The sequence below is a fragment of the Chelmon rostratus genome, chromosome 2, assembly GCF_017976325.1.
Source record: "Chelmon rostratus isolate fCheRos1 chromosome 2, fCheRos1.pri, whole genome shotgun sequence".
Taxonomy (NCBI): domain Eukaryota; kingdom Metazoa; phylum Chordata; class Actinopteri; order Chaetodontiformes; family Chaetodontidae; genus Chelmon; species Chelmon rostratus.
The window spans coordinates 7,422,756-7,447,820 of record NC_055659.1 but is presented as its reverse complement, the minus strand read 5'-3'; the positions used below and the strand labels follow the sequence as shown (position 1 = coordinate 7,447,820).

At 42.5% G+C, this 25,065-nt stretch overlaps 1 protein-coding gene across 1 annotated transcript; it reads right to left on the bottom strand.

Moving 5' to 3' along the window:
- Positions 1–155: 155 nt before the first annotated feature.
- On the bottom strand, positions 156–17,393 carry ece1 (endothelin converting enzyme 1). The gene is made up of 18 exons (XM_041955845.1): positions 16,735–17,393; positions 14,214–14,352; positions 11,915–12,127; positions 11,638–11,762; positions 11,392–11,538; positions 10,313–10,378; positions 9,736–9,924; positions 9,338–9,480; positions 8,981–9,095; positions 4,713–4,823; positions 4,519–4,617; positions 4,259–4,336; positions 4,040–4,143; positions 3,590–3,700; positions 2,883–2,950; positions 2,568–2,758; positions 1,888–1,983; positions 156–1,150 (listed from the first exon to the last, which is right to left on the bottom strand). Exons 1-18 carry the CDS (start codon positions 16,861–16,863, stop codon positions 974–976), a joined length of 2,301 nt encoding a protein of 766 aa, XP_041811779.1. The 5' UTR covers positions 16,864–17,393; the 3' UTR covers positions 156–973.
- Positions 17,394–25,065: the final 7,672 nt, after the last annotated feature.

The window sequence follows — 25,065 nt, the reverse complement described above, 5'->3', positions numbered from 1 at the left end:
CTGTGAAACTCATGTAATGTAGTGAGTACTACATAAAGCTAGTCACACATATCTGTATAACAAACAATCGTGTGTGTGTGTGTATGTGTGTGTGTGTGTGTGTGTGTGAGCCCAAGCAACAAAACAAATTATGGACATAAGACATTTTTTTTTAAAGATTGGTTTTACTATACAAAATAATTTGACAAACTCTTACTCATAAAAACAGGTATGGCACATCATGACTTGACCTACATGACCAAATTCTAAATGGAAAAATAGCTGATGCCTTAATTTGTTGCTGTGAATTTCATAATTCCTTCACTGTGTTTCTATATTATTGGCTTTCCATTACAGAACTGTAATACCAGCAATGAAACAGTGCTATCTCGACACCAGGTCAAAAAAATACTGTTTTTAAACACAAATGTCACGTCATTAGCTCTATAAAATGCAACAGCTGCTAGATTGTACACAAAATGTTTCTGGAATATTGCAGTGGTTCAAAGCAAACTGTAGCTGTGTAGTATCATTTGTGACCATAAATAAAACACAATTTAAGTAAACTGAAGCAGATCCAAGCACAGTGATGAGTTACAAGAAAAAAGAAACCTCACTTTGCTTATTTATCGCTTTCTGTGACAAACAAGCAATTTAAAAAAATTTGAGAGTGGTTCCCCCATTTTTTCTGTAACCATTTGTCGGGTTTCCAGTGTTCAAAGAGCACATTTATAGCTACATTTAACTTCAGAAGTCGGGAAAAGCTGTTTGCTAAACCAGCATTTCTTGTGGAGAAGCGCTGAAGACCGTGATCCTCCATAGACAGCAGCCCCATTCTGTCCTGATAAGGAGTCCGATAAGCATTAAGTGGTAAGGTAGTAGGAGTTTCAGTGGTTGTTGTGTTCGTTGTCCACATAAAGTCAGTGTCTCAAGCTTTTTTCGCACCAACATCCATTTCACTCCATGCTGATAAACAGCACTGAGCAATGAGGCATCACCAAAGCTCACACTTGTGTTTGGGGTTCATGGGAGCATCTGCTTTGCAGCCGAAGTGCTTTGAGAATTCATGTGAATTGGAGATGGTGCCGATGACTCTAAATCTTGATGGACTGTGAGGATCTGTGATTATGCCCTCATGTGAGCTTTCTGGCGTCCTGACAGAGCACCAAACCTGCAGGAAAAACAAAGGACAAAGGAAAACAAAATGAGGAATTCAAGTTTCCACATGCTCTTTCGAAATTAACTGCTGATGTCTATGAAGAATTATAAAGAGATAAGCTGGCCTGAATTCATTCAGTTCTTGTCATTAAAGGGATTTTGAGGTAATTAACTTCACATTTCCTGCCTGGGACACACTTATGTTTGGGCTAGCTTTATTTTGATATTTGTCTTACAGTTCCCCTCCAGTCAAAAGTGTGTTTTTTCCTCTTGTTCCCTGTCTGTAATGTTTGAGCTTCACTGCGCAGAATGATATGCGTGCAGAGTTTGACACTAGAAGGCTGTTTTCAGGCTCATCTACTGATGATGGAAAGTTTCTCTGTGATCACTCTGAATCAGAGTTTAAGACGTGAACGTACGAGCAGGATTTAATAACATCACAACTATTTCAGAGCCAATCAGAGTCCAGCATGCAACTTACACACAAGTGTGAAGTGGAAACTCGAAGCCTCCAGTACACATACACTGAGAATGGACTCTCAGTGAAGCAGGAGATATCTTGTGTGAAGCAGTTCAACTTTGGAGATGAACATTATTTGCATATTCATATGAACTTTTCAACAAGGGAGAGCGCCTAGATGCCATTTTGAGAACTTGAGCTTTTAAGAACTAAAGAAAAAACATTAGTATTAGTCTGCAGACAGTATGATCACATCAGAGGAAAGATCATGAGAAATATGAGACACAAACCTGAGCAAATCCCACAAAAAACAGCTGATGGTTCGTCATTCCCAGCACAGGCAGCGTCGCCTCCTCGCCATTCTTCTCGATCCAGTTCACATAAGCCTTCAAAGCAACAAATGATCATGTTACACACATGCATTTGCTCGTGTAATAGTCTATAGTGATAGAGACCAAGGGAAACAGAAGATCCCCTTTAGGTCCTCCGCAGTGTCATTTCCCTCTGGTTAACATGTACCGCGTAATGCAGGCTGCTTCTACTTCCATATGATTTTCACATCTGCTTCAAAGCTTGTGACCTTTCATTACATGGAAAGAATGTGTGCATGCGAAGAAGTAACCAGAGGCTGACAAGGCCACTCATAACCACCTGTTGCATTTCCAGGCTTCGCTGTAAACCAGACAACCTGCTTTTTCCAATACAGATTAATGGATGTGAGCCACAACAGCCTCGACAAATAAAGTAAAGCAGGGGATTAACGTCAGACCAGTGTGACAGTTTTCTGACCTTAAACATGCAATCAGACAATGCCGCTGTCGGAAACATAACAGCAGTGGTCTGAACTTTCCATAAAAAACAGCACTGTAATTGTTTGTCTACATCAGTGACAGAAAACCATTTCCCCTCACGTTTGAACCACATACGGGAAATATTCAAGGTTACTTATGCCTCCTATCTGACATCAGACCTTGTAGGCAGCCTTGAGTCCACCGTTGTCAGCAATGTTCTCTCCCAAGGTGTGTCTTCCATTCAGAGGCTCCTTGTTGATGCTGTAATTTCCGTACTGCTCCACCATGCACTGGGTCTGCTTCTTAAAGGCCTCCACAGAAGAGTTCTTCCACCAGGGACGCAGGTTCCCATCCTTGTCGTATTCCCTCCCTTTGAATAAAAGTGTGAAATTTATTCTCTGACGAGCTGCGAGGATTTTTTTATTGAACAATTTAGTACTGGGATGGTTCATCTTTATCCTCTGTAATGTTTAAAAGTAAAAATATTTGCCAACCTTGGTCATCGAAAGCGTGAGTCAGTTCATGTCCCATGACTACTCCAATTCCACCAAAGTTAAGAGCTCTGAAAAAAAAACATTAAAAAATATCACACACTGATGACATCTTGGGGAAAACACTCATTCGCTTTCATGCCGAGAGTTAGACAAGAAGATCGATACTACTCTCATATCTGTCAGTCCACTATGAAGCTAGAGCCAGAGGCCGTTTAGCTTAGCACAAACACTGGAAACACCTATCAGCAGCTCGAAAGCTTGTTATGTCTCTTTCGTTTAATCTGTATGAAAAATGAAGTGACAGTTTGCGGCTTTACGGGAGGTTATGTGTGATAGTGTTTCGTGGCCGGTCGCAGTGACATCGTGGAACCTTGTGAGTTAAGAGCTGCCCACATCTCAGATTTGATCAGCAATTCACATGTAATCAAATAAAATAGAACATAACAAAAACGAATGAATGAAACGAAACAAAAAGGCAATTCTGTTGGAGTATCAGACTATATCTGCAGCATGTCAAAGGACTCTCATGTGCAGTTAATGACATTTGTGCTGTTTTATTTGTCACTGGTCTTCATTCTATGCTGTGTTTATGGCTTTATGGACTAAAGACGACTTCTCACTCTGGTTGACAGTAAAATTTCTTTTAGATTGTGATAAAATCCATCCATAGATTGAGTAAAACCTGAAGTGCAACGCAGAAGACCTACTTAAGCCATGAACGACTATAGAACGGGGCCTGAAGAATTCCTGCCGGCAGGACCATCTCATTCTTGGTTGGGTTGTAATATGCATTCACGGTTGGAGGGGTCATGCTCCACCTGTAAAAACAAGGAGCACAGAGACACTTTGTGAGGCCGACATCAAGGTCACAGCAAACTCAAAACATCAATTCTGCCTCGCTCTGCTGTGGCAGGCTGACTGCAGATCAGTTAGGAAGGCATGGAAACGCTGATCGGTCCCCCTCCCACCCCCCAGCCTAATTAGAGACAAGGATCAGTTCAGCGGAGAGAAGTTGGTTGCCTGGGAACATTTGTGGATGGCAGCAGTATTCTGCTGAGTCAGAACAATGGGAATGTGTCCCCGTCGGAGCGTGCAACGTCCTCTCTGGCAAGCGGGGCGGTGGGAATGGGGGTTGGGGGGGTGGGGGAGCGACTCACTGGTTCCTGTTGGGAGTTTTCCTCAGCTGGTCCGCGGTCACTCTGGCTGAGAAGTTGTAGTACTGCATCACATTTTGGAAGTAAAGTTCCGACACCACCTCAAACTAAAAGGGAGAGGAATCAGAAGTGATATAAAAATGGGAGTTCGGTGTTTTCGTGAGACAAAACGAGAAGTGACAGAATGTTTCAGAGGTATATCACAGCTCCACATTTACCTACATCATTGAACACTTTGTCCAGCTTCGTGGCGTTCATGATGAACTCTGGATATCCGACCATGTTATATATTGCGTCTGCCTGTTACAAATAAAATCATGATAATTTAAAGAAAAAACTGCAAAAGGCATATTTTCACACCAGGTGGCAGTGCTGTATTTCTCAGCACACAAAGCTCAGAACTCATTTCAGATGTAAATGTCTCTTTAGAGCAGCAGTAGGAAAACTTCCTGGGGTAGAAATACACAACATCTTAATCCCACCTTTTCTTTTGCTGCTTTTTTTGTCTCCGAGTCCATCCAGCTCACATACTTCAGGCTGTCCTCGAAAGCCCTTTTAATTTCTGCAACCATATCTTCAGCCTGAAGCACAGAGTCACAGACAGAAGGAAGTCAGAGGCACATCATCTCACACAGTGGGAGCAGCGATTGTGAGGGAAGGACTTTGAGGCACTCACAATGGCTTTGCTGTCCTCGGCAAAGGTGTCTTTGACAAACATGGCTCCAAGAGCGAAGCCCAGGGCGCTGTCTGTGTCGCTGACGCACAGCTTCCAGCGTGGAGTGCAGCTCTGCGACATCAAACGAACACATCGACACAGGTTAAGGCACAATGCATCCTCACATTCTCTTAAGCCGTCAAGTAACATCAGCATCATCGCCGTTCAATTCGTCACTTCCTACGTTTCCCAGAATGAACATGACTAACCCCGCAGGACGTGGGTGCACTCAGCTGTGGGCTACAGGTGTGGGCGTAAAGAGGACTGTAGTGATAGTGAAACAGAAAGAAGCAAAACGGTGTTTCTACTAAGATAACGCAGTCTGCTAATAGACAACTATTTCTCCTGCAAAGCCACGTGATAGTTTGGCAACCCGGCCGATCTGTTCCTGCTTCTCAGCCAGTGCATGCTGGGATAGGTGCCAACCCCCGACGACTCTGAATGGGATGATCATGCATATAAAACTGATGTCTGGATGGATAATAAGAAATCAACACAAAAATATATCAGCATAGTTGGATTGTTTTTATCCCCTTGTCTTAATTATTTCATTTTAATTCACTGGAGTCGACCTCACTGTAATTAAATAAGGGATTCGTTAAACAGAAAATGAATGCAAACAGAAAATGAGAGAAATCTGTTGTGCTCTTCTTGCGACCTCTGGGCTCAGTGTTTTTGAGGCGAAGCTGAGCCGTTATCGCTCTGTGGGCTGAGAGACACAAGTGTTCTCTCTTGAGGGCTGAGTGGTGTTTTTTTCTTTTAGACATAACGGCAACAACAGGACCCACATGCAGATTCTCTGGCTATTTGCAGTCAAAACTCCAGTCCAAGTCCAGCAGCAGAACACTGGAGTGTCTTTGGCATTGCTTCATATGTCATTTACACAATTCCAATTAGTTTGTGGCCACAATTTCTAGAATTATGCTGAAAATTTTGCAATATATATTCAAATATAAGTGAAACCAGAATGCAACAAGCATCCACTTTCAACAACCACATCTATGTAAAAACAATGATTTTACATCTTAACTTTAAAATCCAAATCTCTCACACTCACACAGCTAATTCACTGGCTGTGGGTAAAAAAAACCAAACAAACAAAAAAACAACCTATATAAGTTATCATCAGGTGAAAGGAAGGACAGGGACAAATGGAGCTGCACGTATACGAAGATAAAGAGGAAACGAGGTCGGACTGAGGAAATGAGGAGAGTTCTGAGGGGGTTGTAAAACTGTGCACATAGGCGCAGATGGAAAAAGAGACACAGCTGCACTCACACATAAAACAGACACACAAAGAGACACACGTAGAAAGTTTTGGCTTTGTTATTACAGCTTGACCCCAGTTGGAAGCGAGGCCAAGGGAACAGGATCTCGCTCAGATAAGGTCTGGGGGTTACCGGAGCCTTCACAGTTAGCTACTCATTGAGGAGGAAGTACAACTTACAGCCTGGTCGACTTAAAGTCTGAATATCTTAACCCACGTGTCTAATTAAAGGGTCAATTCACCCAGTTTACAATAGTGCATTGGCGCCTGACAATGTAGATTATTCTGATTTGATTAACTGTGGATTTAAGATATTTGTCTCTGAGATTTCTGCTTCTGACCTAATACAATGGCGCGATACTGTCACCTGTGCTGGGTCATTGTCATGGACATAGACCACCGTGCTGGAAACCAGTTGTACATGTAGGCTGGAGCTGCAACAATTAACTGATTAGTCAGCTGAAAGAAAATTAGATGCCAACAAATCAATAATGGATTAATCGTTTCAGTCATTTTTCAAGCAAAAATGTGAAACCAGCTTCTTAAATGTCAGGATTTGCTGCTTTTCTTTGTAGGAAATAATGTCTTTAGGTTTTGAACTGCTGGTTTGACAAAAGAAGCAGTCTGAAGACGTCACTTTAGGCTCTTCACAATTTTATAGACTACAGTTTATAATTAATCACGATTAATCGTGAAAATAGTCTACAGATTCATCGATAATGAAACTAATCATGAGCTGTAGCCCTGATGTAAGCCAAATTTAAAAAAAAAATCAGGTTTCTCCAGCAGTAATGCTGTGATAAGCAGGTTTTTCTTTTAAAAAACTTCCTCCAAAGGAAACCAAGTTCAAGAGATTTTAGGGTTTTCAGGGTTTAAAGGATAACTTTCGTTTTTTACAACCTGGACTTTATTTGTAGCATTAAATACGACCATTTAGACACCCAGACAACTTTGGTGGCATTTGGAGTCGTTTTGAAGAAATTAGCCACAGAAGAGCGGCGCATATATCCGTATAATGCGAGTAATTGGGGCACCCGTGCGTAGCCTCTATAAACGCATAATCTGCGGCGAAACTCGTTCATATTGCAATATTTTTGTTAGGATATGCTGGCGCTATTCCCCTCTGAGCCCGTGGTGGCATGTTATCAACATCCAGTGTCTCTAGACAACTACTTCTGACGTGATGACGTCATTTTCGAGCGCCGCGCGCTGCGAGCAACCAGCCACAACACGGCTAACTCTGCGGCGGTCGGCTAGTTTAGCTGTAGTTTGCGACTGTTATTTTTCACAAAATGGATGAATATTTTTCCGACTCTGAGGTGGTGGACGATGACTTTGTTTACGATGGACGTCCTTACCGTTTGAGCCAGAGTACACGGACGAGGAGCTCGATGAAAGGAGGACGCGGAGGCAGAGAGAGGAACAGCTGGTCAAACAACAACAAACAGCTGCGCGTCCACGAGTAGACGGTAACTGGTGGTGTTCTTGTGGACAATGTTCATCGATGACAACAGAGGAGGAATGCCTCTGTTGCTCAGAGTAGGACTTGCGGCCAGGAGATACGCGTCTGGATGTGTCGATAAATGTCTGTGTCACAACACTGGAGGATTTCCGCGCAATGATAAACTTCTGGCAAACAAAACCAAGGCAAATAAACAATCTATACGTGTGTGTAAGCTACTTACTCAATCGGAAGTTGCCCACTTGGTCCTGCAGGCTTTGGCTGGGTCTTCAAGTTCACTTTAGGGACACGAAAAAAACGTCTCCACCACAGCCCGGTTTATCATTGCGCGGAAATCCTCCAGTGTTGTGATACAGACGTTTATTGACACATCCTCCTCTGTTGTCATCGATGAACATATCCTCCTCTGTTGTCATCGATGAACATTGTCCACAAGAACACCACCAGTTACCGTCTACTCGTGGACGCGCAGCCGTTTGTTGTTGTTTGACCAGCTGTTCCTCTCTCTGCCTCCTCGTCCGTGCACTCTGGCTCAAACGGTAAGGACGTCCATCATAAACAAAGTCATCGTCCACCAAAATATTCATCCATTTTGTGAAAAATAACAGTCGCAAACTACAGCTAAACTAGCCGACCGCCGCAGAGTTAGCCGTGTTGTGGCTGGTTGCTCGCAGCGGGCGCTCGAAAATGACGTCATCCACGTCAGAAGTAGTTGTCTAGAGACACTGGATGTTGATAACATGCCACCACGGGCTCAGAGGGGAATAGCGCCAGCATGTATTAACAAAATATTGGAATATGAACGAGTTTCACCGCAGATTATGCGTTTATAGAGGCTACGCACGGGTGCCCCGAGTACTCGCATTATACGGATATACGCGCCGCTCTTCTGTGGCTAATTTCTTCAAAACGACTCCAAATGCCACCAAAGTTGTCTGGGTGTCTATATGGTCGTATTTAATGCTACAAATAAAGTCCAGGTTGTAAAAAACGAAAGTTATCCTTTAAAGCCAACATTAAACACTGACTGATCATTTACAGTACAGTCTTGTTATAATGAAGGGAAAACTCTGCTTGGTGCCAATTTCCATTTATCTGCATTCAGTAATGAATCCTTTGCTAACTGTCAAACACAAGAACGAGCGGTCAAGTGAAATCTCTCTAAACCCAGCTGTTTGACTCTGAGACATTTCCTCTACCACCTTCTAAAAAGCCCACATGCACTCAGACTTCGATCTCTAGATTCTAATAGTTTCTCTATGCCTGGGAGCTATTCAAATAAACATTTAACTGTTTAAAGCAAAAAGCAGTAGGCAATGACAAAAGGCATCTGAGATAATTGCATTCAGTTCACAGATATGTTAAAAATCTGGATGAGAATCTGCCAGCAGATAAAACAAGCGCTGTTCTTTCCCCACTTTTTTATCTTCTTTGTGTTAAAATCTGTCCGTGCCACGCTGGATTATAGCCACCACAAACGGCCTGAAGTTCATCTCTCACCTTCTTGGTGCCGTACATGGTCTCAAGGAAGCGCTGCTCGGCATCCTGAAACCTCTGGTCCAAAATGGACACCATCTTCCTCACCACCTTCATTATCATATAGTTGTTGAGTAGGCTGAAAAGGAGATATGACAGTCATTGTTTTGCAGCCCTCTTCAATACTACGTGAAAGCTTACCATGGTTCCTTCCAATAAGAGGCATGTAAACGTGTATCTAATGTGTTAACAGTGTAAGTACTTAAAAACTTTACCCCCTTCTTTCTATTTTACTACATCATTAGAAATCAGAGTGAGCCGGCACAGCAAAATACAACCTGTATTTGACATAAAACAGAAAAACTATTAAGCATATCTGACCTTTTATTTGTTTTACTTATGAGGTCAGAAACTTTCTGGAGGTATTCTTTGGCATAAACAACCACTGGCTCTGACTCGTTGAGCGGCACAGGAGCAAACACTTCTGTGAGGTATGGCATCCAGTCCACTGCAGGAACCAGAGTCTGCAGAGAGACAGACAACACACACACACACACAAACACACACACACACACACACACACACACACACACACAAGCACAAACACCGCAACATGTTGGTGAGAAAAGAAGTCCCACACCCTGAAGATTCACATTTCCATTTTCACACAGTATAACGTTTCACCTCCTTTGTTACATCGCAGGAGGTGTCAGGAGGAATGATCATTCAAAGCGCTGGATACTGTTGCTGTTGTTGTATCTAAACCTGGAGAAACTCACTGTCAGATCTTTGGCCTCCATCTTGTGGTAGATGAGCTCCTCGTCTCTCCTCTCCTCCTGAGGGACGGTGATGTTGGCCAGGGTGGTTTCAAAGTCCACAATCTCCTCCATCAGCGTCCGAGACGTCTCCTCGGAGCCGCCCAGGAGGACCCCTAACTCCACCAGGAAGTTGAGGTATGCCGTCAGATACTGCAAAGTCCCAGTACGCAGCAGGAGACGGGGTTGGTTCGGGAGACAAGGGGTGTGTATATGTGTGATGAGATTCAATTTGGAGAGTAATCCTAAACTATGCAAATACAAGCTACTATGCAGAATATTTCCCCTGAAGCTGAAATATTTCTCTTTTAATGTTCCTTAACTTTATTTGCAAAAATCTGCAATGAGCCTTTGGGTATTTTCTTAACTGAATTCCAAGTATTTTTTTTTTTTTTTGTTCTCACAACAGAAAATTCCAGAACTTCATTTGATGAACACACTTAGTCTTTAATATCCTTTACTTTCACTGTCCAGCTCAGTACAGCATGTGCTTGACCACAGTGAAGCCAGCGTAATGCTGTTAACGATTGGCCCACGGTACCTTTTCATTTGCTGTTCTGTTGAGGTAGTAGTCCCGTGAGGGTAGTCCCAGGCTGGACTGATCCACCTTGAGTCAAGAGAAACATCCTATGACTTCCAGATCCAGTTCCATTTCAACACTCCCAAACACACCGCTGTTTTCATTCCTGTGTTGCCAGCATGCAGGTTAAAAGCAGAAGCTCGCCAAAGATACTGTCAGTACGTCACAGCCTCATGACACCTTACAGAGGAATGAACCGTCATGTCAACTCTCAGTGTGAAACCAAGATCACTGTGATGATGAGTGGCTTTTCCCCGGAACATCAGCAGTGATAAAACCTGTCCCCTTAGGCAGTGGTGAAATGTAACTAAGTATATTTACTCAAGTACTGTACTTCAGTATCATTTTGAGGTTCTTGTGCAACCCTGATCCCAAAAAAGTTGGGACGCTGTGAAAGACATAACAGAATGTGATCATTTGCTAATCCTTTATGACGTATTCTCAACTGAAAACAGCACAAAGACAATATATTTAATGGTTCACCTCATCAGATTCATTGATTTTTGCAAATATCTGCTTGTTCTGAATTTGATGCAGCAAAATGTTTCAAACAAGTTGGGACAGGAGCAACAAAAGACTGGGAAAGCTGCGGAATCCTCCAAAATCGCCTGTTTGGAACATTCCACAGGTAAACACATGATAACAGGTGAGAGTATCATGATTGGGTATGAAAGGGGCAACAGAATCAGGGTTTTACTTTACCTCAGCATTTACATCTTCTGCTACTTTATACTTCTACCCCACAACATTTCAGAGGCAAATACTGTGCTTTTTAGTCCACTGCATGCAGATTCAAGTAAAAATCAACTAATAAATTATGGTGTATTATTATAGATGAAGCTACCCAACGGTTAGTTACTCAGGGATGAACATTAAAGCTGCTTGTGTTGGAGGAATTTGACAGTATTTAAACATGAAAGTAAGTTTATTGGAATGTGATGAAAAAAGATGTAAACACATGAGTTTTGATTCATGCATGTAGTGGTTTGAACACCTGTAGCCTATAAAATGGCCTGTCTGCAAATCTCTGAGCGCCTCACCTGGATGATGTTACTGTTGGAGTTTTTGGAGTCAGTGCTGACAAACACGGTGAAGAAAGGCGAGGTGCGATAGTTGGCTGACACCATACGCAAGACCTCCTGGAAGTTGTCTTTGTCCCAGGGTCCGGTCAGGGCCCATCCTCCTATCTGAAGCAGGCAGAGTTTAGGTAGACACTCAGAGAAAGCTGCTTCTTTTGGGAATGAACAGGATGTTTGATGTTTGGCTGCTTCAGGAAAAAAGCATACCTGGCTGATTAGCTCCTGTAGTGGCTTAGCTCCTAATTCCTCAATCTTGGCTTCATTCATGCAGGCATGATAGTATCGCTGAGCCTTTTCCTCAGCCTTACTCAAACCTTTCATTGTTGTGTTTTCTGCCCAGGAAAGACAAAAGATAAACTATATGAATGAAAAGCAAGCCAGGTCCCCCAGCTCTGAATAATGAGCCGTAAAAAGGCACAAAACAAAACTGACTGGGGTAAAGCTGGCTGAGGAGACTAAAACTCACTCAAACAAGGACCCTTACCTAATAAATGCTTCATTACAAGCATGTTGTGCTCCCAGAGGTTGCTGAAAGGCCCCCAGCGGGACTTGCCCTCAGGGAGGGGGTTGTTCTTCACCCAGCCCCCACAGGCAAAGTTGTAGAAGTCGTGACAGGGGTCTACGGACCGGTCCAGGGCTCCCATGACTGCACTGGCCACAGTAATGCATGGCTCTGTTAGGCACAAGCCCGGGTGAGCTGCAGGAGGAACATGAGGACAAGGACATGTTCAATTCATAGATAGTTCACCTTTAAATGCACGATCAGGCCTCTGATGCAGAGAACGCCGTGTCAAAAAAACATTTTTGAGGATCAGAGTGGATAATATGAATATTTCACGGTGGAACATCCAAATATACGAGGGTCTTCAGACCATCTGGAAACTATTATTACATACGAGGCAACAGTCAAGATATACAACCTGGAGGGAATGTTTCTCCTTGTAAAAATTCTTGAGCAATGATTAGTTGAAACGTGACAGTTGGTGATTTTGTCCTCGTAGGAACCAGGAGGAAAGAGTCGACTCCTGCCAGCTGACTGTGTAACTGATTGATGAAGGTGTGCAGGATCCTGGATGACCTCGTCTTGATGTTTTAAGACTGAAGTTCAAGTGAGTCCGTTTCCTTTTAAAAGGTTGCTCTCTAGTCAGTGCTTCTAGGTAAATGTGACTTCAACAAACTCTCCCTGAAAACAAAACTAAAATTTTGGGTGCTGAGTTCTCCAGAATACTGTTAAGGAGAAGTGAATAGAGGCTTTTGGCTGCTCTGTGTTATTTTTCAAAGCCGTAAGACGAAAGCTGTTGAACAGGAAGAGCTCTCGAAAGCTAAAGAAAGCATTTAGAGAAGAGTACAATTCCAGGGGACGAGTCACCTCTAATACTCAACTCACAGTAAAGACTAAACCGTCTATCCATATAAGGTATCAAACAGAGGCGGAGGCAAAGTTACGAGCAGTGATGAGGTTAGTGCCCCACGGAGAATTCATCCCTGTTCCTTTTATTATTTTAAAGTGTGATCTGACATGCGGTTCTGAATGGGAGGAAGTGGCATTAAGTTTCCCGTGGTGAATTTGAGGAAACCAACACAGATGAGACGCCGCCTGGATGTGATGGTAAATCCACAAGCCCTTTTTCCATAATGAACAAGCTCAAGGGAGAGATTTGGAGTTGTTTTTAGGCAGCTTAGCTGAGGTGGGGCTTTGGTTTAAAAAAAAAAATGAATCACATATACTGTATTAAACAGCACAGCCATGTAGTTATTCAGTGGGATAGAAAGATGGAGAGATGCATGCACATTCAGTAAAGAAAGGTTGCACGAAACAGCCAAACAGATCTTTTTCTAATGTGGACACTTGATGATGGGACTGGTGCTAGCTAAAATCTAATGCTCAAAGCCTGGAAAATAGCTATTGCTTGCACCTAATTTCTAAGGACGATCACAAGAACAGACATCTGTCATACGTTTAGAAAAACTGCTTTGTTTTAACATTTTAAATCACCTCGTCTGCAATATCTTGAGACAAGACTTCTGTTTTTTATACCTTGCATTCAGTAGCTTTATAGACACAACCAAGCTCAGCTCATCACTATAAACAGTTTGACATGGGAAATGTCCTTGCTCGCTGTCTTAGTTAGACAAGGAGACTGATTCCACTCTCGTGTCTGTACAATAAACGTGCAGCTTGAGCCAGCAGCCGGTTAACTTAGCTTAGCACAAAGGCTGTAAAGAGAGGGAAACAGCCAGTCTGGCTCTGCCCAAAGGTAACAAAATCTGGTAACAAAAAATGCTTAATCCGCTTATTTCTTGGCCAAGGAATACTCGAGCATAAACCCCCGTAAAATGGCGAATTGCTGGTTTTTCACTTTGGTTTTTGCAGGGATTAAACTAATGAGATATGTGATGTGTTACTTTGTGAGCTTTAGAGGTGCTGGTAGGTGGATTTTGTTGCCTTTGTTTGTTTCCCACTCTTTCCAGCACTCTTTCCAAGCTAAGCTAACCAGCTGCAGGCTAGCTTCATATTTACTGTAATGGATGGACGTGAGAGTTTTATCAATCTTCCCGTGTACCTTTACCACACTTCCCTAAACTATTCCTCCCTTCCTCCTCCTCTGTGTGTGTTTTCATTTTCATTTTTTCTTCTTTTAGGAAAGGCTGCTTCGTTTTTGATTTGACAACATATTAAAAGAGTTTCCTGTGAAGCCCCCTGGTCAGACTGCTTCACAAAGACCCCGGACAGTTCAGAGATTGTATGTCACTGTTGACTTTAAACAGAACTTTTCACTCACTCTGTTTGTAGAAGATCCCAGTTGTGATGAGGGCTATGAACAGGCCCACAGACACGACACACAGTAAAAACAGCAGCCTCCTCTCTCTCTGGGTCCTGTCCGGCCAACATGTGGGACCACGGCCGTGCAGAAGAGTCACCTGCGAGCGCACACGCACGCACGCACGCACACACGCACACACACACACACACACACACACACACACAATCAAACCTTTAAAGAGCTTAATTTAATCCACTAAGTCAAATATAATGCTTTTGAGGAAGTTTAAAATTACTGAAAGACATTAAAATTACTTTCAAATCAGCTTTAAAACACAAACACACTCATAACAATGTTACTTTGTTGAACTAATACAGTGTGGAACATGTTGTCTACAGTCAAGCAGCCTCTCAGGGATCTGATGACAGGCCTTGTTTCAAAGCACAATGGCGTCTCTACTACAGTGCTTCCAGCCCTCCTACACAGAAAAGGTTACGCATTCTTCTATTGTTCCCTCCCTTCTAGCTTAACATTCACTTAAAAGCATGTTTTCCTTTTGCCTCAGGCTGGAAAAGCACACGCTAATTGTACTGAACCATATCTGCTGCTTTTGTGGTTCACCTGTAAACGATGAGGAAGTCAACCAAGAACCGCAGACAGACAAGAACTCTGAAAAATGCCTCAGAGTTTTAAATCAATGACTGATGCAGCGGATCTTTAACCAGCAAACCCCGCTCCTGCACTTTTTCTGCTTAATGTTGCTTTAGTTAAGGTTGCCAAGGGAATTTATTTCCTACTGGTGCGATTCTAAGGGGTCACTCGCAAACTCTGGCCGCTCTCTAAGAATGCCTGCTGCAAATAAATGCCAGATCTTGGACCTCACTTACAGCCTGTGGAAGTCAATTTGTCCTGAATACTACATCCATATATATATATAAGGATCCGATTTCCTGCTGTTAGCTTAGGTGAGGGTTCAAAAGTTAAACTTAATGTGAGCAAACCAAACGCCAAAGCCACAGTGGCTTCTTAATCCCAGGAGCTCGGCGTGTTGTTGTCGGTTTGGACATAAACTGAGTGTAATTGAGAGGAGAATCCCTCTGCCAAGCCTGAGCACTTTCCATCTGCAGTTTATTGCAGATTTGAAGTGCAGTTTATTGTCTCTCGAAACCGCATTTTATTACCCTGAAAATCACAGAAAAATGATAATTATGTCAAAGTCTTGAATTCAAGCAGTCTGAGCTCTTCAGGTATACTTCAGGTCAAATGGAGGATCTCAGCTCCTTGTTCTGGGGTTCAGAATGCTTAAACTATATATATATATATATATATATATATATATATATATATATATATCTGACGGGCAACAAAATACATTAGACCAAGCCAAATATTGGCACATATGAACTGTAACAAAATACATCTCTAGGATGAACTCCACAGTGTGCTGTTTAACACAGACACAAATCAGTGTCACAATCAGTGTCCAACATTTTGCAATCTTAAGTTTATCAGACAAAATTCCAAACTCTTGACATTTGAAGGATTTAGTCTTCAGTGAGATTACTGAAGTTTTACGGCAGTTACATATGTTGCATTTAGTTCGGTGAATTGTGCATCACAGCTGACAAAATTACAAACAGATCTGTAGAAAAAGAGTTGGACTCGCTGTTACTCAGATTCTGCAGAAAAATGAGCCACAGCATGAGGCTGCTTTTAGGGTCCATAAACACTAATCAATCAGATTATGGTGTATTAGATGGGTGATAAAAAAAAAAACAATCCATGCAAGTTATATGGACAAAAGTATAAAAGATGATTCAGTAACATCAGTGTAAATGGTTCAGATAAAACTTAATACGTTAAATGCAACAATGTGGTTTTATGCCGTATAAAAGTCTGGAGAACACTAACAGTCATCCCATGGTTCATTTTTTTATGTGTGTGTTCTTTTGGCTAGCATGATTTAATTCATTTAATCCAATAGGTTTGAAGCCTCTTTCATTATTTCAAGCCTCACAGTGCAGCATTAAGCATCTGTTCAGCAGGCTGGACATCATCTATTATGGAGGGTTTTTTTTTTTTTTTAATTCTTAACATGTTGTGTCTCAACAAGAAAAGACAAGAGACTGAAGATTATATCACAAGCATGAGTCAGCAGATCACATGCCGCAAGTTATGGACGCACATTAAACCAAACAGTATCTGACTTACAATGTTTCAACAGAAACTGTTTTGATAGAGCTAACGAGAGATAATGATTTTAAGATTTTTCCTTGAACTGGTTCCTCATGAGTTGAGCTGGACTTATGGCACCATGACCCAGTTAAAGCTCTTGAAGACGGCACCAATTGTAACACAAAATCAGTGGACGTTTGTCTCCAATCAAAGCCATTTTTTAAGCTGACTGTTTTTAAGAAGTTGATGGGGGCAGAGTGTGAAACCCTTAAAGGCCTGTACATTTTTCCTATGTACTGTATAACAATAGTGCGCAGGCAGTGGCCCATTAGCTTATTTTTAGCACAGGGTGTTGCGTGTTTACCTGCATAGGTGATGATGGGTAGATGTCGTCACCGGCGGAGTCCACCAGGTCCTCCTCATCCAGCGTGGCTCTCTTATATGTTGACATCTGAAAAGTTAAATGCAGAACAGACTCTCTCAGCGCTTCCATGTTCCTTCCAGCCCCTCTCCTCTCCCACTCGTGCGTGTGTGCCTGTGTGTGACGTCTATTCCTCAGCAGTCTGTGAGGCTTCTGGGTAGGGTTTCCCTCTCAAACCCATCAGGAGGTATCTGGTATGTCTTGTTGGAGCCCTTCCACTCAAAGACTGAGGTGACTCTCAAAGAGCGTGTCAGTCCCCTCCTTTCAAAAGCACTTTTCGGCTCCCTTTGACCCCAACAACACCTTTCACAGCCCCCATGGTGACTGGCAGACACCCCCGGGGTCTCAAACGTCACAACAAAACCCTCCTCCTGAAAAGTCCTTGTCTGATCTCCTTGTGGGTCCCTCTCTTCCTCTTTAACGGTTTTGTGGTTCTTCCTGGGCAAACTTTTTTTCTGGACTTCCTCCTTCAGGCTAGTCTATGGAAAGACGGCACGAGAGAAGACGGAACTAGCGAAAAACAGGAAGAAGCACTGACTTGCGCGACTTACATGACTGAGGCTGGGTGTGTGGAAGTGATTGTGCGTGTGTGTGCGTGTGTGAGTGCATTCCCCAATGTGGTTTCACTTAGATTTAGGGCGGGAACATCACAGTTATAGCTCACACCCAGTGTCTTCTCTATAGGACACAGGGCACATAGGGGAGGGGCCCGAACAAAACCTCCTCCTCCCACTACATGCTTGTAGTTGTTGCCTGTGGTAACCGTTACCTGATAGGTCAGTTTAACCCCTCACCCACAGGCCCGCTGCCACATAATGCTGCATTTTAAATTCTTTACTCCTCATTAAGCTATTTCAAACTTGTGTGACAAAAAAGCTATAGGCTTACAAAGAAACCAACAAAAATGTGTGTCACCTGCACATGTTACAATTAAACTTACAGTATCACACAGTTAGCGAGCTCTAAGTATGGCATCCATACAGGATAAAAGAATAAATCATTTATAATGTAAAATTCCAACAAATATTTATGGCTGATCCCGTTCAGTGCACATCCTCATGTTGTTTGTAAAAGATATCTTAAAACTCCTACAGAACAATTATCTCAGTCCAAAGTTCAAAAGTTGAACATTAAGCAACATAAAACATTGTGATCTTGTTGCATAATATCACGAATGCAGAGTTTTATTGCATATATCTCTTATATGAGATCTTCCAAATGAAAACTACTGACAAATACCATAAAATATACACAGTGAATGTCATTAATAAGTAAAAGTAAGTAAACATAAGTACAAGGTCTGGTACATGTTGCATGTTGAGATTAAAATATAATATTATTATATAAATGTTGTTATTAATGCTGCTGAAGGTTTGTTCACAAGTACGTGTAAATAGACCTTTATATCAACTGTATGCAAGCTGATCTACAAAATCTAAACCTGTGAAATCTAATCTATCATCTGTCAGTAAACTCTCAATAGTAAATATCACACCTGTAATCTATATGGTCAAACAAATTACTGATTTCAGCTACAATAAATAAAATGTTAACACAGGTAAAGGTGCTATAGCTGAAATATGAGGCACTACAGAGGCATCTGATTACATCTGATTTTCTTACACAGCAGTGCTGTGAGGAGGGCAATGATTGACTTCAGCTGTCTGTCAGACTCCCTCCTGATTGATTGCTCAGCGCAATGTGATGCATTGCAGGGCAACTCTGTGAAGAAAAAATCCAGACTATATTACAGTGAATGCACATCAGATGCGAAGCCTCACTCAACGTGCAGCTGAACGCCGCAGTCGTAGTCCCCCTCCTTCCCCCCCGTTTACCTTCATGCTCTGGCTTGCATCTTCCAATGTTGACATCCACTTAGCACAAGGCAAACCAGTGGCCGAAGACAAATGTTTACTTGAAGAAGACAGATTAGACTTTTCTTGTAAACATGACGAGGAGGCAATTCGGTCGCGGAGCCATGCTGTGTCATATTTCCAACTTGTTTCACGTAAACATGTCACAGAGAAAAAAAAATCATGTTCCCACCACAAGCATTCCTTAGAATTCCAGGCAAAACCAAGAGCACAAATTCCTGTTAAATCTTGTTTTCTATCAGACAAGCCAACTGTGGTAACACCAAGAGGGAACTGCGGTTTGCCGTATATTAAATCTAAAACGGCAAGAAATAAAAATCACACGAACGTCCAAACAATTCCTGCGCTGGCTTGTTTTTAAACACACCCGGCGGGTCAAGTGACATTATCTGCTTCCTAAAGGACTGCTGGGACAAAAGATAGAGGACTGAAGTGATGAGAGACGCACAGCAACAGTCAGGGACGGGAGGAGCAGCAGTAAGAGGACACCAATTGTTTTTAGGACGCTTTCAATTACATGAATGGCTTCAGAAGACCTACAGCTGAAAGCAAAAAGGGCCTGAAGGGGGATATTGATGTTTGACGTTTTCTCTCTCTCTACACACACACACACACACACACACACACACACACACACACACACACACACACACACACACACACACACACACACACACACACACACACACACACACACACACTGCATTTGATCTCCAACAGTATTTAACCTACAGTTCATGAAAGGATTAGAGCTGTTCCATTTAACAAGGGAACGCTCGCTAAAACACTCAAACTGAATTTTGCCTCACAGAAGTATTACAAGGCAGAAAATATCCCTGATTTAAGCATGCGGTCTGCTTTGGATCACGACGCAGAGCAACACATTGCGGTATCCACTGGCACATACCGAGCTGTTGTCACACACACACATTCCTCAGCACGCATTCGCTGTTTTTTGAACACTTTCCTGGCACCGGGGTCCGTGCAGATGTGTTTGCACATGTTGCCACACAGACCCTGCTTGGTGACAACACTGCCTTCCCGTTCCTTTTAATGCTAGTTGGTGACTAATATAAGCCATTTCTTCGGAAATACACATCCTATGAAGTTTTGTGCCTTCTGGAATGAGTCAAGTTTTCCACCTCTATAACCTGACCTAACCTGGTGATTCTGAAACTAGGAACAACATATGCATATTTTAAATATGAGGTCACCAGCATGCTACGACTTGCCGCAGTGGCAGGAGAGTGAAAGCTGTGCCGTATAACATCTGTTGAAACTCTAAGCTACCGAGGAGTTCCTGTTGATGTCCTAACTGTCTCGAAGTCACGCTAAGCGACAACTGGGAGCCATTTGCAAACACAAACTGATGCTCGTAATAATAGTCTGCGGTCGCTGGCCAAGGTCAGCTCTTGTCAGAGTGCGGCAAAACTGCCATTGTGTCCCACAGAGCGTGAAGATGTCTTCCCAAAGAAAAGCAGATTGCACAGCACGAGGGGTCAGTCTCCCACGATTCTTGGAAACAACGTGAGGCCAAGGCCCTCGGGTGAGGCCGTAAAACCACAAACATGCGTCAGTAATTCGTCACTGATCCTGCAAACCAGGCGATTATTTGTAGCGCAGGGGCAGTCCTCCAAGAATAACTGGAGCGTGTTCGTGTTTGGGATTGGGTGCTGCGTCTGTTTGACAGCGAGAAGTGTTTGACCGTGCATTTCTGAAGAGAAAAATTACAACGGGGTGAGAATTTCTGGAAGAAAAAGGAAGAAAAAAATGAAGCTGCCTGCAGCTGAGACTACAGGTGATTTACAGGCGTGATTGACGTAAGACGCCAGTAAACACACTTTGCATCTGAAGAAAGGCGGCTCAGTCAACCACCATGGTAAGCCAGTCAGATGCTAGGCCTAGATGTGGTTTCAGACCACAGAAGAACAGTAATTAAAGACAACACGCCAAAAACAAGCTAAGTGACAATCTAAGCCTTGTATTCTGTGCGATAACTCACTTGACCTTTGTGACTGGAGTCACGTTCTCACAGAAATCCAACTTCTGCTTTTCAGTTCTGGCCCACAGCGTACTCGTAACCCCTCTGTCACACACGGATTACGCACAGAGAGCGACCACAGCAAAAACAGGACTTCCTCTTCAGGCGTAAAGCAATCAGTTAACAATTTCTGTGAATCACAAAGGAGAGCGCTGAGGTTGGGAAAACATTCCAGAAATGCCACAGTGCCAAATGTAAACATGACCACGCTTCTTACTACAACATTAGGAAGCACAATGCAAACACCTTCATCTGATTCAACATCAGCTCACATGGAGGTAAACTAGTTGCACACATTGCAAATACGTTGTATGTGAGGTTGTTTACTGCACGCGCTGTCCCCTTTGACTTGCATGTGAGGTCTTGACCCTGTGCCATGTGCAGTATGTGCTTCTGTATGTAAGTCGACTGAATATCAAATGCATCAAACAAACTGTGATGAGGACTCAGCACGTAGATATTCATAAATACAGCCGCTAGTCGCTTCAGCTTCATCGTGCTATCTTTCATGTTCAGTTCCCTGTCTTTCTGCCTGAAGGCAGCAGATAAGACAAAGCTGCCTCAGGCTTCAGCTCCTGACCTCTGACGTCAGGACAGCTCTGGAAATATCTATCTTTTTTTTTACAGTATAGAGAGGTTTCCTCTGGAGAAAACACCCTGATAATGAAGCGTTTACCAAAAAAAAAAGCTACTTTTCCAGGCAATCGGCTTTTCCCTGCTCCGAAGGAGGATTGTTAAACTAAGCCGAGGGACGTTTACCGGAATCATTGCACTTTTGGTTTATTTTTAGTCGCGCAAATAAAATAAAGAGCATGTGTTTTCCCTCGCATGTAGGCTGGAGCTCTGAAATTCTTCAGATTCCTGGTTGCCAGAGGACTCCAATTCATTCTTCTGTACACGTTTCAGGTACTCTGACGTATGTGCGGTGATCAAATATCACACAATCGGGTCCCGTGTCACCGGCATTATATACCTACTCTAAGCAGCCAGTTTTATATTCAATCAGCCCCACCAGGCATGCAAAGTACAATAAAACATACTGTTATAGTTACAATGCATGTTTACATATAATGTTATATTTCAAACAAGCTGTAGATGGGATTTTTGCAGAGCTCCAAGCAAAAGGTCAGGATAAAAGGAGTGGCACATGGAAGCTTGCTTACAATGAGATTTTGAGCCAAGGCACAGACAGATAACAGGAGATTACCTGTTCCTGCTGTTGTTATGGCGCCCTGCAGCACAAATCACGATCACACCTAGGCAATGAATAACTGCAGAGTAAACCGAGCTCCCTGGGTGTAACACATCCAGGGCCGTCATTAAACTGATCAATCACTCAGGCATTAGCATGTGTGAGTACAGTTGAGGATCAAAATAAGTTCACAGAAGCAAGATATCTGTTTGTTTGTTTTTTTATGTGCAGCACTGGATATTAGCATTTAAACTGCTCCGGGAGTTACAACAACACATAATAAAGCAGAACAAGTCCTCGGTTAAAAGGGAAAAGTAAGGACACAGAGTAAGGAGGCACAGAATATCTGCCTGTGATGACAAGAGACTTCATGTCTTGCCCAGCTGACTTTAAAGTGATCTACAGTTTGACAGTACAGTGGCCTTAATGCTGGATTATCTTTTCCTACATCCAGGAGCTGTTTTCCACTTTGACTGCTTTAATTTCCTCTTCCTTTGAGGCACTTTTTAACATCTGTTTTGCAGCATAATAAAATGTGCTTGCTTGCTGCCATCCCTCTCTTCACCCTTTCAGCTGATTAACAAGATGACCCCCGTTATGTGTTTTGGGTGGCCTTGTGTTGCAAAGCAGCCTATTTCAGGAAAACAAACAAGCCAGCAGATAACATTTTACGTCTGGCACTGATCTTTTGAGTATGTTTATGCTCCAAGTTGCTGCTTGCTTACAGATACTTTGGATTGATGATCTCTCTCATGCAGTTGCTTACAATCGCCCCCCCTCCCTCCCTCCAAGCCACCCATAAGATAAATGAGCGCACAACAAACCAAGCTGGCATTTAGACAGTGAAAGTAAATATTAATTTTATGGCACATTAAATCAAGTAAAACAAACATGCAGCTGTATTGTGGCTATACACTACTGTGGTTTTTGGTTGCAGCTGGAGGATTTGTTCAGCGTAAAAAGCTAAATTGTTGTACAGGCCACTGAAAATGATTAAAATGGGGTAAATTGATGATGACTATGTGACTCACTGAAAGTGATCCTATGTGAAGCTCAAATGGGAAAACCTTAAGCGTGTCAAAGTTGAAAAACTTAGACCAAACCAAAGTTAAAGATTTGCAGCCTGAAAGAAAGTGCAAACATATTAATATTGTATAAGGACAAATTAAAGTATATAGCAGCAAAAAAAATCAGGTGCCTAGAGGAATACAGCTACAATAAGGTCACTGAACTCTGCAAAATCCCGAATAAAGCCAACGTTATATAGTCTGCAGTTTTATAGGAGATATAATCACAGAATTACATTAGTTTATATGGACATTTTGTCAGGAAAACATTTAGTTTCGTGGCAACAACCGCAGCCACGCATGGAGTAATCAATTCCAGCGTGGAATTGAACACCTGCGACACTGTCGTTACTCAAAAAAAAAGATGATTTTAGCTAATCATACCTTTGATGATTTACTTCACAGCGTGTCTGAGGGTCGCTTCCAGTCAGGGGACGTGTTCTTACCCTGCCGTCGAACTGTCCGCCGCTGCTGCCGAGCCTCCGTTGCTCTCTGACCGGGGACAGTGAGCGAGCCTCAGCTGAAACAACCAAAGACACCGCGCTTCACTGTCAAGATAGTTCACATCCCACTGAAACTTTCTCCGCTACACCGCTACCCCGGAAATCAGCTCGCACTCCCGCAGAGCGCCCACAAAAGTAATAAAAGATTAATGAAATAAAAAAAAAACCAAACACTGTAAATCAGAGGCGGTGTTATGAGCTCTCGGGATGTGCTTAAGCGCGGAAACGTTAATAATGCGCTGATAAAATGACCAGTCTTGCTTTTTAGTCGACTGAAGGAATATATGATCTTCCTGTCTTTGACCTAACGCTCATTTATTGTTGCCCATTTTCTTTCCCACCTCACTTGACAGAATATCCTTCTTTTTAAGCACATTTGGTGATATATTTTCACTCCCACGTGATAGAAATATACAGCTAACCTAACAGGTAGCTAGCTAACAGCCCTCCCTGGGAGAACAGGCTAATTAAAATGTGGATAAATAAATGACCTGACCTGCTAGCTGCCTGTCACAGTGTGTCAAATATGGACGTTTGTCAGACTCATGTTAAAGCCTTACATTCACCTGGCAGCTGCCAATGGTTACTAATGCTATTAATTAAAATTTTATATCCTGTCAACAGCTATACACATTCAACCGCTAATGTAGAAATATGTATAAATCTTTGACTGTTAACCTCTGCCTCACCAGCTAGCAAGCTAACACTTTGCTAGCTGGCGTTCATCCTTCAAGTGGTTTATCTGCTTATACTTTTAAGACATTGTGAAGCCACATACACATCACAATGCTATCTTAAATTAACAGCATTATAACCTCAAAATAAAACAACCTTCCCAGCAGAGGTATTAGGCTACGTACAGTGTGGGGGGAAAGCAGAAGCTCCACTGCCCCCAGTGAACGCTCTCTATTGGTCTTACTGGAGCTGCTTCTGCTCTGTAAATATTGATTTTTCCAGCCAGAATGACCATTAAAGAGCATAGGATGAGCTGGGTCTAAAAGCAATCGAACGTGCATAGGCAGGTTTTACATATACAAAATCGATTATGACTGAAGGAGACACCACATGGGTTAAAATCTCCCATAACAGGTCCAAGCAGCTATGCTGAGGCCTGTTTGGTCAGATGGTTGGTTGAGGCTGGAGAACTCAATAAAGAAATAAAGATACTGCTGTGGATGTTATATCCCATATCATGATTGTTCTACCTATAGGCCTCAGCCTGCTGAGCATGTTCAGCTGCTATCAGTTTACAGCTGCGAGGGGCAGGAACAGGCCTTACAGTGACCTCCAAAGGAGGCCACAGTAAACAGCAAGGAGTCTAAATGTAAGACTCCACCGCAGACCATAAATAATGAAAGCCTGCTTAAGTGATGCAGGAAGACTGTGTTGTCTAATTGTTGATTATTTAATGAACAAAAATGCAGCTATTTCATTTTAACAGCAACTACTATCTGTATCACTGACATATATATTTTTTATTTATCTACATGTTCTTTTTTATTTCTTGTGGGTTTTATTTGCACAAATTACATTTCATGCTAATTTAAACTTCTACTCCAGTACTCTTTAGAGGGAATGTTTACTTTCATTACATTTT